Source organism: Magallana gigas, chromosome 2, assembly GCF_963853765.1.
Source record: "Magallana gigas chromosome 2, xbMagGiga1.1, whole genome shotgun sequence".
NCBI classification, from domain to species: Eukaryota; Metazoa; Mollusca; class Bivalvia; order Ostreida; family Ostreidae; genus Magallana; species Magallana gigas.
In genome coordinates, this window is record NC_088854.1 from 37,419,816 (window position 1) to 37,438,013 (window position 18,198).

The window sequence follows — 18,198 nt, forward strand, 5'->3', positions numbered from 1 at the left end:
CGGGTTCGGGATTTTTAAGATGAATTGTTGACCGCCATTTTCGCCGCCAAGCCGTGAATCTTCGTGACAAAGACTAAAGAAACTTACTAACAAGAGCGTATTTTTAAAAAGCAAAATGTCTGATTCAGACAGCGGACCAGAAGAACCAATGGAAACAAACGTATTTTATTTAAATATTCTCCTATTTGGCTTTACTTCTTTTTAAATTAAAATGTTGATAAATGTTTAAATTAGTTTAAAAACTGTTGTAAGTTTTAGTATCGAATGTTTACATTAGTTTAACATTTTAGCCTGTTGTTGGGCCATCAGTTTTACTGAAATCTCCACCAAAAGGCAAAAATGAGGAGCAGAGTGGCAACAGAGAAGAATTCGATGCAAAAATTGTACGTATATTTTGTTTAAAGCAAAAAACAATTTTGATAAATTAAGAACAAGTCTTAGAATGACAAAGAAACCTGGAAATTGAAGAGATGCATCTTTGTCTTTTCGAACAATTTCACATGATCTTTTCTTGTTTTTTTGTAGGAAGCTGACAGGGGCAACAGATTTGAATTTTTGCTCAAACAGACGGAGCTATTCGCTCATTTCATGCACACTGGTGGCGGAGGGACAGGAAGTGGGAAAACACCGACAAGTCCTCTGAAGATGAAGCCAGGTCGACCAACCAAGGGCAAAAAAGTTGACGAAAAGGCCAAACTTGTATCAGCGGGAGAGTATGTAGTAATTTCTGGTAATATTTAAAATGCATGACAAGTATAAGTTTTAATGTTCAAATTTCACTTTTGCAATGTTTTTCAACAAATCAAAAAGCATTCTTGAATTTTTTTAGCAACATTCATGTGTATGTTTACATGTCCTTATATTTTTGAATTGCTATTTTGAACAATATATTGGTCATTCCAGTCACCGTCATAGACGTACAGAACAGGAAGAAGACGAGGAGCTATTGTCTGAGTGTAAAAAGTCAAATGCTGCCGCATCGTTTAGGTTTGAGGAAAGTCCTTCCTGTAAGCAATCAGTAACTTTTATAAATTTTTGGTAAAACCAAAAAATTTAAATAATTTGTTCTGTATTATTTAAGTAAAGTGGGCTGTTATTTCACAAACTTGCTTGCAAATAGTGGTTGCTCTAGTATCAATGTTAGAAGTCAATGAAAAATGTATTCTTTGATAATAACCAAGAAAAAATGCATTGATAAAGCACTTAATGCTGTTTATTTTTTTATATAACCACAATAATTTATTTCTTTTCTTCAAGATGTGTATGTAGGAGGCTCATAAATATTGTTGATAGGATAAAAACTACAGCATGCTTAAAAACTGTCGTTAAACTGTGCATGATAAATGAACATCTTATGATTTGCTTTTAATAGACATTAAGGCTGGAGAGATGAGAGACTACCAGATTCGTGGATTAAATTGGATGATATCTCTGTATGAAAATGGAATTAATGGTATCCTGGCTGATGAAATGGTAAGCTGGTAGACAAACTGTGCAAATTTAAAGCAGCTGTTATTTCATTAGTCTCTTGGACACAGTATATGGTGGCTCAGTATCTTGAAAATCCATCTGAATACCAATTTTAGTCTTATTAATGGATATGTCATGCATAATAATGTCCGTTGGTTGTCAGGTAAAAAAAGGTGGGTTTTTTTTTAAACTGTACTGTTTTGTGCTATACATCTAGAAATTCTTTAACAAGTGTTTGTTTGTTTCAGGGACTGGGTAAAACTTTACAAACCATTTCACTACTGGGATACATGAAGCACTACAAACACATTCCGTCGCCTCATCTGGTCATCTGTCCAAAGTCCACACTGGCCAACTGGCAGGCCGAGTTCAAACGCTGGTGTCCCTCTATACGAGCAGTGTGTCTCATTGGGAACCAGGATCAAAGGGTCAGTGTCACGATCATCTCAAATTTATCTAGATAGCATTACTGTTGAAATTGCACTTAGATCACAAAGTATTTCAATCTTTATTAAAATTCCTTTTTATTTTAGATAGTTACAAGATTAAAAAGTATTTTATTCCTTTTCAACATTGATTTAGTTTTATTCTAAATAATTACAAGGAAATGTTTATATTTAATAAAGATGTTAAATAAATTGATGCTACATTTTTACTGATTCTTAACTGACCTCTGTGATTGACATGGGTGGCTTGCATTTAAAATATAGACATACATGTAGATCAAAAATTTATTAAGTCTCTTTTAAAAGTGATAAAAATTTTTAATTCAGTCTCTTTAAAATGAAATTCAACTTTATTTTAAATGATAATATGAAAACCTTATTCTAAAGACAATATGAATAAAGTGAGGCTACATTTTGCCAGATTCTAAACTTAAATCGGCAATTTGCTGATTGCAAGCATTGAGAAACATACACAGAAAATGTGCTTATTGAAAATAACATTAAAAGTAAATGCACTGCTTATCAAATAATGAGTTAATTGATTGATTGTCACAGACGGCCTTCATCAGAGATGTGATGATGCCAGGAGATTGGGACGTATGCATCACCTCCTATGAAATGTGTATCCGAGAGAAGTCGGTGTTCAAGAAGTTCAACTGGCGATATCTTGTGATTGATGAAGCCCACAGGATCAAGAATGAAAAGTCTAAGGTAGAGAGATTGATGTATTTTTTTTTTCTTGGTTATTTTATATTATTTTTCTATTTTTATTCCCTGAAAAAAAAATGCAATATGAACAAGTTTTTTTGACAGTGTATATCTTTGTTACAAAGACAGTTCAAACCGAAACTTTATGTCGTGATTTAACATCGTTGCCTTCTTTTTAGTTTAATTAAAAGTGAAAGTGTATGCATTTATTATAATTTGTATTTTTTCTTCAGCTGTCTGAAATTGTGAGGGAATTCAAATCCACAAACAGATTGTTGTTAACCGGGACCCCACTACAGAACAATCTCCACGAACTGTGGGCTCTACTGAACTTCCTTCTCCCAGATGTCTTCAACTCTTCAGAGGTACATGCTTGTAGAAAACTTGATATCTTAAAGAAAAGACAATGTCACATCTTTATATGTGTAAAGTTTTTACAAATTCAATGTAAAGTTTGTTTGAAACAAGAGGTACATGTAATGTTACCTGTGTGGTATATTTTGACAAAAAGTCAAGATTTTGAATATTAGCCCTTTTTGTTCTCTATTGGATTTTGTCCAAAGAAAACACTTGTTTGAAAAAAATTGTGTTTTTTTTTCTATGAAACCAAGTGTATTTTGGATATAGTCGAAGGTTAGTATGGACATTTCTTCTACATGTCTATGTTGTAGGATTTTGATTCATGGTTCAACACAAACAACTGTATTGGTGACACAGCTCTGGTGGAAAGACTCCACGAGGTAAATATTGTTTTAGTTATAAATCCTATAGTTTGTATGTATTATAAACATTTCTTTTGATAAGAAGTAGATAATTTGCAATTAAAAAAAATACTTGTACATTCAGGTACTGAGACCCTTCCTCTTAAGGCGTCTGAAATCTGATGTTGAAAAAGCCTTGCTGCCCAAGAAGGAAATCAAAATCTTTGTAGGCCTCAGCAAGATGCAGAGAGAATGGTTAGTTTGATCTTTAGAATGTTAATTGTATTCTAATGTAAAGGAGTCAGTTACAGAAGAATTTACATGTATGTGGTTTTGAAGGTACACCAAGATCCTAATGAAAGATATTGATGTTGTGAATGGAGCTGGAAAGTCGGACAAAATGAGGCTGCTGAACATTTTGATGCAGCTGAGGAAATGTGCCAACCATCCTTATCTCTTTGATGGAGCTGAGCCAGGTATGACAAGTTAAAATGAGTTCAATACTTAAACCAATCATCGTGGATTCTAGAAGATATTTTATTTGAAATATATTGTTCATATGAATACTATTTGGTAAGTTCATAATTTTTCAAATTTTGTCATTTGTGGTGGTCATTAACTCAAGTTCTTTGTTTTCTTCATTTTCACACAGGTCCTCCCTACACCACTGACAAACATCTGTTTGAAAACAGTGGTAAAATGGCCATCCTGGACAAACTCTTGCCAAAACTTCAGGATCAGGGTCAGTGTCCCTTTTAGACAACATAACAAAATAATTTTTTTTTGCATCTGAAAAATTAAATATATTTTATTTTTGACATTTTGTTGATTTATTGTTTTAAGATTTGAGGAATCTAATCACCAATGGCTACAGCTATCTTGCTTAAGTAAGAGTTTTATTTTAAAGCTCTTTATTAGTCATGTTTTTGGCACCTCAGCTAACACTGTATTTGCTTCTATTAAATAGACTCAAGAGTGTTGATCTTCAGTCAGATGACCAGGATGTTGGATATTCTAGAGGACTACTGTCATTGGCGAGGCTTCGACTACTGTCGGCTGGATGGGCAGACTCCTCATGAGGACAGAACGGTTAGCTTCTTTACGTACTAAGTAACACAGCAGATTTTCTCCTGTACTACAATCAAATTAAGCAAAATTAATGTAGTGATATAATGAAACACTGTATTATTTTATTCTTCAGAAATATATCAATGACTTCAACATGCCGAACAGCTCCAAGTTCATTTTCATGCTCAGTACAAGATCTGGAGGGTTGGGAATCAATCTGGCGACCGCTGATATTGTCATTATTTATGACTCGGACTGGAACCCTCAAGTGGATCTACAGGCTATGGTATGTTGAATTTCTTTATTAATTGAAGACAGCTGTTTTTAGCAGCAACCTGAAAGTCCTGGACACTTCGAACTACATGACTTAGTGATCATGAACTCGGCTTGAAATGTTGTACTTGTCCACTTATCTAGGATCGAGCCCATCGTATCGGTCAGAAGAAGCAGGTCAAGGTGTTCCGGTTCATCACAGAGAACACAGTGGAGGAAAGAATCGTGGAAAAGGCTGAAATGAAGCTCCGATTGGATAACGTGGTCATACAGCAAGGTACACATACTGGATGCTTTATTTTGGCTGAAATATATTTTCGAACCCATCAGAGGTGGTGACATAGATTGTAATTTTATTAATGTTGGTGTGTCTTTGCAGGTCGCTTGGTGGATCCAAGTGCAAACAAACTGGGTAAAGACGAGGTGCTGAACATGATTCGACACGGTGCCAGTCACGTGTTTGCTTCCAAGGACAGCGAGATCACAGAGGAAGACATCGATGACATCCTTGAAAAGGGAGAAAAGAAGGTGTGTAGTCTTCATGCTCCTTTTAGATAAGGTAGCAATTGAAAATCTTTGCAGACCATATATAATAGGAATGTTTCTAGAAGGTATGTAATACATGTACATGTGCAACAGAGCATGAATTGCATTTTAGGCCATGATTCACCAAAGACTAAATTCTATGGCAATTTTTGATACAATGATATAAATAATTGTTAGCACATGTATTTGTGTTTTCAGACAGAGGAGATAAAGGCCAAATATGACAACTTGGGGGAGGGGTCTCTCAGAACCTTCACAATGGACACTGTAGAGGGGGCCAGTGTGTACCAGTTTGAGGGACAAGACTACAGAGAAAAGCACAAAGGTGTGGGTCAATGGATTGAGCCCCCCAAACGAGAGAGGAAGGCTAATTATGCTGTGGATGCCTACTTCAGAGAGGCCCTGAGAGTCAGTGAACCAAAGGCTCCAAAGGTAAGGTCATTTAAAAATAATACTCTGACTTAAATTTCAGCAGGCAATTTGCCTTTATTGAATTTAGAATGATTAACTTTGTTTGCTGATTCATAATTATCTTTTATATCAGGCACCTCGACCACCTAAGCAGCCCAATGTACAAGATTTTCAGTTTTTCCCTCCACGTTTGTTTGAATTACTAGACAAAGAAATCTACTACTTCAGAAAGTCCATATCATACAGGGTCAGTTTAAGCTTTTATGTCAATATTATAATAATTTTAATCAGCATTATAAAATGAATACTAACCATATGACTTAATTTGGACTGGTTGTAATTTTTTTAAATAAATGTTCAAACAGGTTCCTAAGAACCCTGACTTAGGTGCAGATGCAGAGAGAGTGAGAAAGGAAGAGCAGGGTAAGATTGATGAAGCAGAAGTTTTGACAGAGGAAGAGTTGGCTGAAAAAGAGGATCTCCTGAAAGAGGTGAGTCAGACACAGAATTGAAAATTTGTAGTAGTAGAAAAAACAGGTTTAGTAAGTGTGCATTATCACTGTCACATCATTTATATGTATTTTATGTCATTCGTTTTAAACAGGGATTTACAAACTGGAGCAAAAGAGACTTCAATCAGTTTATCAAAGCTAATGAAAAATATGGCCGCGATGACTTGGATAGCATAGCTCGAGATGTGGAAGGAAAGACGCCGGAGGAGGTAATGGAGTACTCAGGTGTATTCTGGGATCGCTGTAATGAACTCACCGACATAGAGAAGATCATGGCACAGATAGAGCGTGGAGAGGCCAAGATACAGCGAAGAATAAGCATCAAAAAAGCACTGGATGCAAAGGTTAGGAAGTGTACCATGGAAAATACTTTTAAAGAAGCTGAACTTGTCGAATGAGAAGAAATTTTTAATGTCGGTTGTGACTAGTGCTAAATTAAAAGAATGTTGTACATTGTAGTAGAAACTGAAGTTGTATTTTATTCATTGCTTTATTAAGATGGCAAGGTACCGAGCCCCGTTCCATCAGCTTAGAATTCAGTATGGTACAAACAAAGGCAAGAACTACACCGAGGAAGAGGATCGCTTCCTGATCTGTATGCTCCACAAGCTTGGCTTTGACAAAGAGAATGTTTACGACGAACTGCGAACATCAGTACGCCAAGCTCCACAATTCAGATTTGACTGGTTCATCAAGTCAAGAACAGCAATGGTAAGTATACAATTAGAAGATGGTACAGTTATTTCCTTCATTATTTTCATTTTATGAATTGAAAATGTAACTTATTCCTTTGTTCATAAACTATGGTGGCATATCTCTGCCCCTTGTTTGCAAGTTATTTTTCTTTCAAATATGTCGACATAATAAACGGTGTAAAATATATTTCATTTAAACTCTCAACTAAAATGAATTAATGAGGTATTTTAAAAAATAAAACTAAGAAGAGTGAAGTAAACATCATATGCTAAGTTAACAATGTGTTTGATGGATATGAATATTTGCATGGTTCACTCAATTACATACATGTATGTGTACACAATTTATAAATAATTTTACAGGAGTTACAAAGGAGATGCAATACGTTGATTACTCTGATAGAAAGAGAAAACATGGAACTAGAAGAAAAAGAGAAGGCCGAGAAAAGGCGACGAGGAAAATCAGGAACTCCAAAAGGACAGAAAAGGAAGGCTGACGCAATGGACAACAGGGGGCGCCCCAAAAAGAAAAAGTGAACCTGGTGAAGCTAGAACAAAAATGGACCAGTGTATCAAACACTACAGAGATCTTGTGATATTTCTACACCTTTGATAGACATTTGTAGAAAGTTATAATCCATAAATATATATATGATCTGGACATTGTACACAGATCTCATTATCTCGATATGGACCATGGAAGGTGTGGAGTTACATGTACTTAAGTGATATAGATGTACTGGTACATGGATTCAAGAATTTTCCCAGGTTTCAACTGATGTGGATTATTTGTAGTACTGTTTAGCATGTTGTCCTATTGTGATGTCAACTTCTATTTTTATTAACTGTTATTTTTTTTTTTTTTTAATCATACATAAAGAACACATTCGAGGCATTTCATTAAATTTTTTCAACTTTGTTTTCATTATTTTTACATCTCATACCATGAAAATGACAATTTTACAGTAGCATACAGTCATTAAATGTTTCAAACATTCTTGTTGGTCATCGTTTTTCATTTTCATAGACTTTTCCCAAAAAGCAGTTCTTAAAAAAGACTTGGTAAAAAGATTACAATAATTGGATTTCATGTATTTCTGGCATCCTGAAAGTTTGTGAGCTAGACTTAAAAATATTATCTAAATTCTTAATAGCTGCATGTAGTCATTGACTATATAGCCAAGTGATACAGGTTAGACAACTGTGTGCCAATCAACCTGCCTACATCTGCAAAAAATCATTCGGAAAATAGATATTCAGGTTAAGGTGAGACAACACGTTCTTCAATTTTATATAACATTTTCCAGGAATTTGTTAATGGTTTACTACTACTCTGACAAGCTTTCTTGCAAAAAATTAGGATACCTTACCAGGCATTTCTGCAAAATACTAGAGAATGAAATTTCTTATGTAATCTTGAAAATTCACTTAAATTGCTGATATAAAAGTAAATAAATATAGCACTGCGAAATTGATTATAGTGGGCCGGGATTTGAACTCACAACCTCTGGAACCTATGCTTCTGGCAGAGAGCAGTCACGGCTCTAACCACTTGGCCATCTAGGCATATATCCTTATACAAGTAAATTTTAATCATTTTAAAAATCATTATAAAAATAATAATTTTTATTGAAACTCTATTACGAGGAGATACAAAAAAAATGCTCGAGGAACGTGTCGTCTCACCTTAAATACTAGCAGTATAAAATACTTCCTCATTTTGGCAGCTACATGTATTATAAATAGACATGTATTATAAATAGACCTACTAGTACCATTCATTATTTTCAGATGGTAGACAGAATTGTTATCTCTACAGTACATGAGTAGCTACACGTAAATAATTCCAGCCAGACTGTTGAAACTTCGTTGATGCTTCATCACTTTTTCCGGTTTAGGTCAATAACAATAAACAAGAGGATTCTTTTGACATAGCATTTATTGAACTTGACAAGTTTACACTTGATTTCTGTCATGCTGAAGATAAAGTGGATCTTTTCATGCAGTGGAATCATTCCATTTCATAGCAGTCAATGTTCTTGGGTTGTAATAAAAGTGTCTGGATGGTGGTTTTAAAATTTTTTTTGTGGGTAACTTTCATGAATAGAAAGGAAGTTTTTGTTCATTGGTACATGAACCCAATACTGAAAGTTCGCGGGATGAAAATACTTGTAACTGGTAACCACAAAATCCACATGATTTATTGACCTGCCATGGACAATGATGATTCCACATTACACCCTGAATGTGATGCTAGGTTATGTCGAGCAATGTAACACTACAGCTGTATATATGCAGGATTTCTAGACATAATTTAATCATTGGTTTCCCAAGATGAAAATAAAATTTCATTGTTCTATCAAATCATTTTCACTTGCAAAATCTGCTTGCACAATCTAAGGGATTGGGGGCCCTTTATTCTCATTTATACTTGACTTTTGAGTAAACAAATTGTGAAACCCACAACACACACAACAGAAAAAAATCCTATTTCTAAAGAGAATTCAAGACCATCTTTAAAAAACATTTGCTGCATTTCTAAGGGAAAAAAAATGACAGCATTTTACTTATATATACATGTATAAGTAGCACAGAGATTTCTTACATGTATACATCCCTTTTACTTGTAAATTCATCACTCTGCATAACCAAAGGATACAAAATTCTTCAAAATCTCAATCAATACATTTGAAATTTTAAGGCGGCTCAGAGCATTCACTAAACAGGAATAAAAACCCAGAAACGTCAGAAAAAAGAACTGAGATACATTTGTGACAATTAAGCACACAGCGTTTTCTGTAAAAGTTAAGACAGACACTGAACATCAAACATGCAGATAGTATCAAGGGGAAATTTCTATCATCAACACTTACCGGTACATTTATGTGTGCTAGAACAATAATCTACTTACAAAATGGCAGAATTTATCTCTTCAAATGTAGATATACAATGTACATTTTTATTCCCATTATACAACATTATCTATTTAAATTCTTGCCATTGTATTTCTGATTTTTAAAGTTTAGAGTTGGGGCCAAGGTAAAATTTACCAAGTATGAGATTGGTAAAAGAAAAAATCTTAACAAACAATAGTAACAGACAAATGATATCCATCTGCAGATCTTGTAAGGACAGATTTGGCACTTGTAACATCCTGGCACATTGAAAGGTAATCAATTTTTTACAAGTCAACAACACCTTGTCTCCATTCTAGAGAGGATTTTTGCAAGGAAACATTTTTAAACTTCTGGATATTGGTAATTAAATTACAATCACTTTATCCATAATCATTCAAGCAAGATAAAATAATTGTTCTTGTTTAAATACTGAATAGCCGTTAGTACATGTAGATGAATTTCATTATTTTTTTTAAATTGTCAGACTTCATGATGCATGCAGCTTTTAGGATTTGTTTTTTTTACCCTTTTCAACATTTTAAACTACATGTACAAGAGATGTTATAGGTGGGAATTATTCCCTTAATTAGATATAAACTTGTACAAGGACTTTTAAAAATTTTAAATGCAAATTACACACCAATCTTATACCTTGTTTCAAATTCAGAATTTGTTAAATCATTCATTTTAGGCACCCATTAAAAATGAGTAAAACATATTCTATCTTTAAACTGCAATACAGCTCTGAATCACAAATTTGCAATAAGTTGATAAACTTGATATTATTTTTTATCTTCAAAAATTGATTTTATTTTGACCTAACGGTACACAGCTTCTAATCTCAACAGCATTTCATAAATTCGGATATTTCACATTGAAACTTATATCTTGTTGATTTCATTTTTTTTCTTCAATTTTTGCAATAACCAAAATATTAGAATATCAAAAAAAAATTATCAACGCATTTGTTTTACAATACATGAAATTTGAAGAACAAGTAGGATATACAATTGATGCATAAACCAATCTTGGCAGCACTTGGTTTATATCACAGCATCCCAAAGCCTTTTGAGTAATCTACAGCTTTTTCCAGCCTATCTTTCAACTTTTCTTTGGTGGAGTAATCCGGTAGAAGTAATACGTTAAAACAGGTGTGAGCTGTCGGAAGTCTGAAAATAAAGGAGAAAAATATGTACAAACTGTCAAAGGGAAATTTGAAGTGTCACTTTGTCATCTGAAAACCAAGATCTTGCACACTTGCTTTTTCCATGCAATACATGTGCATCTATTCCTCTAACCTAAAAACTACAGTTATATGTGTCAGACATTGTATTTGAACTCTTGACTGCAACCTTCTTATCCAAAATACGAGATTCATTTTAAAATGTTGCGGTCAAAAAGCTGAGGGCTCACTTCCATACATGTAACACATTTCCTGGTACATGTTTATATATATATATATATATATATGACTGTCTAGATCTTTGACATATCATTTTAATTATAGAACAATTGTGGGTTAAGTATTCAATCAGAAAACAAACTGAAACTGTTTCCGATTCAAATAAGGGAGTGATTGTCGATAGGAAAATTTATCATATTTCAATGTTGACTTGCAATATACATGTATATGTACATATAAATAACTGCAGTTTCATAATGCTCAAGTTCTTTTATATGTAAACATAATTAATATATCAAGTACAAGTAGAGTTTACTGACTTTCTGCTTATATATAAAATCTCTAATTAAATTTGTGTTTTGACTTTAAAAATATAGAATCGTGCACAGGGTATCCACATGAGGTCCGCGGTGGTTCACCTACCTATCTGAGTCAGGGCCGTTCCTGGCGATGATTAGTTTGATCTTGGATAGTCCCCCCACAGGGACTCGATCAGTTCCCGTGGTGAACTGTAACAAGCGTCTCTTCTGATCCTCCGTGAATTCATGCACTATCTCCCAGAAATGCCTGTGTGGTAGAGGTAAAATGAAACACTAGTAATTGGACCATTTTTTTAGAATAATTAGATATCATTGAGATGGACGCCAATCTCTAGTTAAATTTAAAATAAGCAACTGACATTTTAGTACACATGCAGTATGAATAATCTTCATGTATTACCAGTCTAATACATGTGTTTATTGTAAAAGCTGTCGTTTTTTAAGAATGAGTCAAAAACTTGACGTGTAAATCTTACAGGATTGTTGGAGAGTCCACCGTGAAACCTCCATCATATTCTGTTGACTTCTGTAGATCATAGAAATCGAAATGCTGGAAAATTTAAAATCAAGACAATTAGGCAAGTAAAAGAATTTCATTGTGTCTACTCTAAAAAGTCAAATTAGTATATGCATTTAAAAATTGATTTGATTAATAAATTCAAATTTGAACCACCAGAATAAATTGTACAAGGCTGCTTACTGTGCTTCCACAGATCAAGAGTTCCACTTCCTCTGGCCGGAATAGCATGCGTAGCGGACTTTCGTTGGTCACCAGGTTAAATCCTCGCTTAAAGGCTCGGAATTGCTTCTCAATAGATTTGTTGAGCATGAAGTCTGAATACAGGTCAACGAACTCCTACAGTAAACATTAGGTCAAATAAACATTGAGTGTCAACTATAGAATTGTCACAACTGGCTTCCAACATAAATAACATGTACTGTAATTCCTTATATTCCCCTTACTAATTCCTTATATTACGCGAGTACTTAATCCAGCAATCTTGCTGGTTTGTATCAAATCGCGAGAATGTAAAATCGCGAACGTGGAACTTTTTTCCTTATTTCTTATTGTTCTCAACTCTCAAAAAATGATGGCGAGATATTAAAATTCGCGAAGGGCGTTTCTCGCGATTTTTACGCGGATATTAATTCCTCGCGTTTAATTAGGAATCTACAGTATGTAAATATGTTGTTTTACGTTACTTATATACACTTACCTGTCTGTTACCGTGGTTGACATGCGTGTCTGCACCTTTCTCTTTGAGCTCATGAGTCAAATCACATCCAAACACATCTTTGTAGCCAATCTTAAATGGCTGCATGAACACATCCTCCAAATCCTCGCCTTCATACTCCAACATTTGCTGTAGACTTGCATAAAGTGTCTGAAGATATAAAATACTCACATCATCAACTTCAAACAAAATCTAATACTACATACCTGGTATATGACAGTTACATGTACATGTATGTGCTAGAAAAGTATTAACAAATTAGCCATTAAGGTGCCTCATTACACCTTGAAATAGTTTCTTAAATCAGTAAAAAATTACTTGATTATGATAGAAAGCATGATGGATAAGAAGTATATATGTCAAATAGGCAAAAAAATGTGCAATTTTAGAAAAAAAATGGTATTTTCAAAAATTTCATTCAGTAAACATAAACAAAAGCCTCAGGTGGATTCGAACTCATGACCTGCGGTTCACAAGCCTGATACTTTAACCACTGAGCTATGACTATATACATCTGAATCGATTGATACAAACAGTTTAACAAAACATTTAAATCGCCATCTTGTGTCGTAGTGTCTTAAATAGTATAAGTCTCGGTGTAGTGAAGTACCTTAAGTATTGTAAAGTATTTAAAGTGTCCACTTTATACATATCAACGATTTTGTAAAATACTGGTAGCATAAAAAAAAAAATCAGAAAATATGTACAAATTAACCAGTTTATGTACTGTAAGGGTGGTCATACACTGTTAGAGTGAAGAGTTCACCTTTATATTAAAGAATGGCACTCACTGCTTACCTTCCCTCAATGACTTTGGAGAACTTGACTTAAATTGTAAAGTTAAAATTTAATTTTTTAACACAAAGTGTGTTGAAGTAATTCTTTCAGTTTAACATTGTGCAAATTAAGAGCTGCAGTCAGTGTAAGAAAATTATATATCATCAGTTAAATGGTTACGCTAAGAACACGTTTATATTATATAAATGGCATTGTACTGAAACACTTGTCAGAGAAGTTTGATAACTAAGTATGTTTCCCTATCGACATCGATGGAAGTGATGTATCCGGTATTAACATTTGTCTTAACATGATACACAATGTACTGCAAAATTCACATTTATATATCTAGAGATAGTAAATGTACCTTTTGCAACATTTGATGCATATGAAAACAATGGTTACATATATAATCATGAAATTAGTCAGTACATAGGTATTATGTTTAAGCTTGATCTGTCTCATTGTCATATACACTACATGTATATGTATTGTAACAGTTGTTCTTTTTAGCCAGATGTCATGATATATTTATTGAACAAATTAAACTTGAAGTCATGTTGCTAAGCACTTTAGTCTATTTTTGAAAATTCCTCTTATAAGTTTCCTAAACCAGATCCTGATTTCCTTTTGGCCAGGAAACATAAACTATTGGTTATACACTAAAATAGAATAAACATTCCATTACATGGAAATCGCATCTTTAAACAATTTAAACCTACCGGATCCAAATCTTTCAGGTCTTCAAACCGGCCTTTCTTTCCCATCAGCTTCCGGTACACTACAGACGGGAAGTGGATGTCCACGATGGTGCTGTTGTATATAGCCAGCCCCAGCACTATCCCAATCAGAGTAAACTGTCCATCATTCTCAAAGGAGGTGGGATTAAACCAGAACTGCCTAGTGTGTTCATTGTATGTAAACATACCTATCATAAAAAAAGAAATACATGTCTTGACTTCAATAAAAATCAGTTTATCATTCATGTTCTGATTTCCGCATAGTGATGTTCCTGTGAGAATGCATTCGGTATCTAATGTAGTTGCAAACTTACCAAAATCTGGATTAAATATTTCCTCCACAACAAGTTGGAAGAACTCTTTGGACACGCCTCCTTCATCCATAGCATGTTCTCCCTCAAACTCCACGATCAGCTGCTTTTTCAGATCCTGAGGATTATCCATGGCCGTCATTTCAAGCTAAAATTCGAGAGAAAAAAAAACAAGTTACTACTTTTTACATCTTGTGTACCGGTATATTGTGCATTATCATTTATCAACTTAAAAATTCAAAATCTAAAACAATAATAATATCATCATAACTACCCGTAAATTACAAAAATTTATTTTTCACATATGAGAACTATACCAATAAAAGGTCTATTTCAAAAATTCAAATGCCTATTGTGAAATATCAAACACTACTAAAGTCATGTCTATTGTACTAACATTTACAAGGGCATCATCTATAAGATGGTCTCTCCTCACTCGGAGTCGTAAGAAAGGGATGGGGGGCAGGCCTCGCACTAAGGTGTTTAAAATGGAAGACCGTCTCTCGTTATACATTCTGACCCTGTTGTCAATATACATGCACGTGTGTTTGGATGCAGTAGTTAAGATAAAGCTGTGATTCATGAAAGAAAACTTATTCTCCATCTTGTTCTTGTAGTCTGCCTCGATGTCGACGTATTCATTCAAGAGTTCATTCACAAATTCATCGTAGGGAACGAATGGTCTGCGACAGTCCAGGACAGACACACGAAGTTCATTGGCGAGGGGATCCTCCTTAGGTTTATTCAGGTCTTTGGGTTCGTGTCCTACAGCCCCACCCTGTAGCATGTCCTGCAGGCTTTCCTCCGATTCGTTTGTTTCTTTCTCCTCGGCCAGCACAGAGTCAGGGTCCATCGAACCTCCTATTATGCTGGCATAGAATAGAATCTTCATCACTTTCGTGGAACCTGCGATTCCCTCGTCTTCATTCAACTGATACACTCTACCCCATCGGCCATGGTTCTGGGCAATTTTCATGGTTATCACCTGATGAAGAAGCCTGGTCTTCTGCATTAGCCAATCATCTCCGAAGGTGGACCAAATTCTCGCCAGTTTTGCTTGTCCTGACATGTTCATGTGACCCAACGCCTTGCAGAACTCTGGAAAGGAGTTTTCCAATAATTCCTCGTGCTCGTCAAGGGGAATTTCCATCACAATCAAAAATATATTTATATAATTGGGATTTTGTTCCATGGGTCTCCGATATCTGAGTTCCATTTCAACATTGCGGGATAAACTAGACAAAGCATTCACTAAAGCACCTTGGTAAGGCAAGCCCGGAATCTTCATTAAGGCTTTGAAAGTTCTTCGTACTGCTTCCAGGTCCAAAGAATAACTGACTTCTTTATCACAAGAACTTACATCAGAGCGAATGGCACTAACTCGTTCATCACCTTTCTCTTCTGTAACTACATTCCCATGGTCACTTATATTGTGATCGTTTCTTCGGAAACTCATGATTAGTGAATCAGCATTATTGAATGTGGCACCAATCACTCGTATCAATTTTGACCAGCTGTTTTCTCCTTCACAGTCTTTAATCAACTTAATAACCTTCTCCTCTGTCAAATAGTTTATCGTCTCTGCAGCTGAAATACATAAATACATAGATCTAGATATATTCTTTCATAAGCAGCATTTATATTGCTTAATCTTCAGAAATTTGTGCGATTTGCATTTAAAATTTGTGTTATATACAACAAAACAACAAATTCATTGGAAAACTAAAACACAGTTAGTAATACAATCTATAAGTTACTTCCAAGCCCAGTATTTAAAATAATAAATTTAAGATTTCTGCAGGCTTCATATTTTTTAATGCAAAAAAAAACTGTAACCTACCAGGAGTAGGGATGGGTTTTATAACATTGCATGTTGACTGCTGGGAGAACAAAGCAGTTGTCTGGCCTTTGGACGAGGACGGCTTTTCCTCCACGAAGACCTTCGCTGTTTTAGAAGATTCTGCTCCACTGTGTGCTTTGGATGAGGAAGAAGCTCCCCCCAATACAACATTTGCTGTTGTTGCATTTCCTTCATTGCTGAGTTTAGATGGTCCAGCTGCATTTTCAGCTCGAGGAACTTTAGTGGGTAGGGATCCACATAACTTAGCCTTTTCTTTGAACAAATCTATTGCTTTCACAGCAAGTTCGTTTTTTGATTTTTCTTGAAAAGCAAAGGTTGGACATGAAGCACAGTCTTTGTTTTGACAATGTTCGTTTCCGCAGCCATCTGTTAGTTGGTAATAGTATCTTTCTATCATCTGCTTTGCTGCCGCACGCTTCCTACAAATATTCAACAAAAGGTATTTTAATTTAGTTAACTTTAATCAAAGGTACAAAATGTGAAGTAGCCTTTGGTCCAACATTTGACACATCTACATTTAATTCTGGTTAACATTAGGTTTTGCTTATATCACAATTCAATGAGTGTTCAAAATATATTAATCTACCAACATTTATATACATATGAATTCTGTGTAAATATTCTGAACTAAATCATTTATTTAATCTAATGGGTACAAATTCAATTTTTACCAACATAATGCAAGAATAACTTAATAATGCAGTACATATAAGATTAATAATATCAGATAAATCTAAAAGATATGTTTCGGTAATATCGTTTAACATAATTATGCAAAAATGAATGAATTATAGAACTCTGAATTTGTTGCATTTACTTACATTCCGTCGCCTGTCTCTGGACGTTGTTCTGACAAAGAATTGGGACCCCTAAAAATAATCACATATTGTCAACATATGCAGTTATGCACCATATTCATTGCAAACCTATTATGTGATATTTAAAAAACCAGTTCTAGTGACATGCGACCAATTCTCGCCAAGGACAAATTCTGTATAATATAAATTTTATGTGTTGATGAAATGACATAACAGTGCACTGGCAAGAAATGGTTCTTGGCGAGAATTGATGATATGCCAGTAATTTTCAAACAACAAAAAGTTTCACAGGCAAATTATCTAAAATGATAGAGATCGAAATGTGACCTACATTCATGACACCACAAGAATCTTTTAAACCCAAGAACAACTTATCAAGATGCCTTTATTAATAAAGAATTTGGAGAAATAAAAAAAATATTTCAGTTGAAATACCACATATTTCAATGCAGTGGTAATTTTAAACTCCCTAATGAACAGAAACTACAAAAAATTTAAAGACCACCTTCATAATTTTTTCAATAAATCTAATGTAATATATATAAATTGCCAACCAAAGTGTTTTTGTATACAGCAGGCAAGAAAATTAAAAATTGCAATGGTTATCAGCATATTTAGTAACACGTTCTTTATCAAATGAAGTGTGGGATAAAGTGAACTTTCGTTTTAACACTACGCCACCAAATCTAATTGGTACTGGCAGCATAAGGAAATGAAATTTTAAGATCATGCATCAGACCATACCTTGCGGCAGAGATTCCTCTTTGTTCAGAGTATTGCTCGTTTGGGTTCATACGAATTTCTTAAAAAATTACATTAATTACACTGTTCATGCTTCTATGTCATCCATACATATATAAGAATAGATGATTATGTCACCACGGACAGTTGTTTTTCTGTAGCCATCTATGAAGTCTCGCACAGATGTTATTTGCGAGATTTTATTTTAAAAATTATAAATTATCTTCAAAATCAAGCAAAGGATATCTGGAAAAATAATTTAAATC

At 34.3% G+C, this 18,198-nt stretch overlaps 2 protein-coding genes across 2 annotated transcripts; one reads left to right on the forward strand and one right to left on the reverse strand.

Annotated features, from left to right (window-relative positions):
- Nucleotides 1-7,827, forward strand: LOC105320932 (SWI/SNF-related matrix-associated actin-dependent regulator of chromatin subfamily A member 5). The gene is made up of 22 exons (XM_011419071.4): nt 1-160; nt 291-383; nt 526-713; nt 904-1,007; nt 1,373-1,473; nt 1,719-1,898; nt 2,472-2,627; nt 2,858-2,989; nt 3,296-3,364; nt 3,471-3,580; nt 3,665-3,801; nt 3,978-4,067; nt 4,293-4,414; nt 4,527-4,679; nt 4,811-4,943; nt 5,046-5,194; nt 5,411-5,644; nt 5,757-5,870; nt 5,989-6,114; nt 6,228-6,479; nt 6,634-6,846; nt 7,194-7,827. Exons 1-22 carry the CDS (start codon nt 116-118, stop codon nt 7,365-7,367), a joined length of 3,075 nt encoding a protein of 1,024 aa, XP_011417373.2. The 5' UTR covers nt 1-115; the 3' UTR covers nt 7,368-7,827.
- Nucleotides 7,828-8,751: 924 nt separating this feature from the next.
- LOC105320931 (ubiquitin-protein ligase E3A) lies at nt 8,752-18,121 on the reverse strand. Its single transcript, XM_034446847.2, has 11 exons — nt 17,936-18,121; nt 17,195-17,242; nt 16,353-16,792; nt 14,910-16,099; nt 14,516-14,660; nt 14,184-14,389; nt 12,667-12,834; nt 12,150-12,305; nt 11,926-11,999; nt 11,553-11,696; nt 8,752-10,896 (listed from the first exon to the last, which is right to left on the reverse strand). Exons 1-11 carry the CDS (start codon nt 17,983-17,985, stop codon nt 10,776-10,778), a joined length of 2,742 nt encoding a protein of 913 aa, XP_034302738.2. The 5' UTR covers nt 17,986-18,121; the 3' UTR covers nt 8,752-10,775.
- Nucleotides 18,122-18,198: the final 77 nt, after the last annotated feature.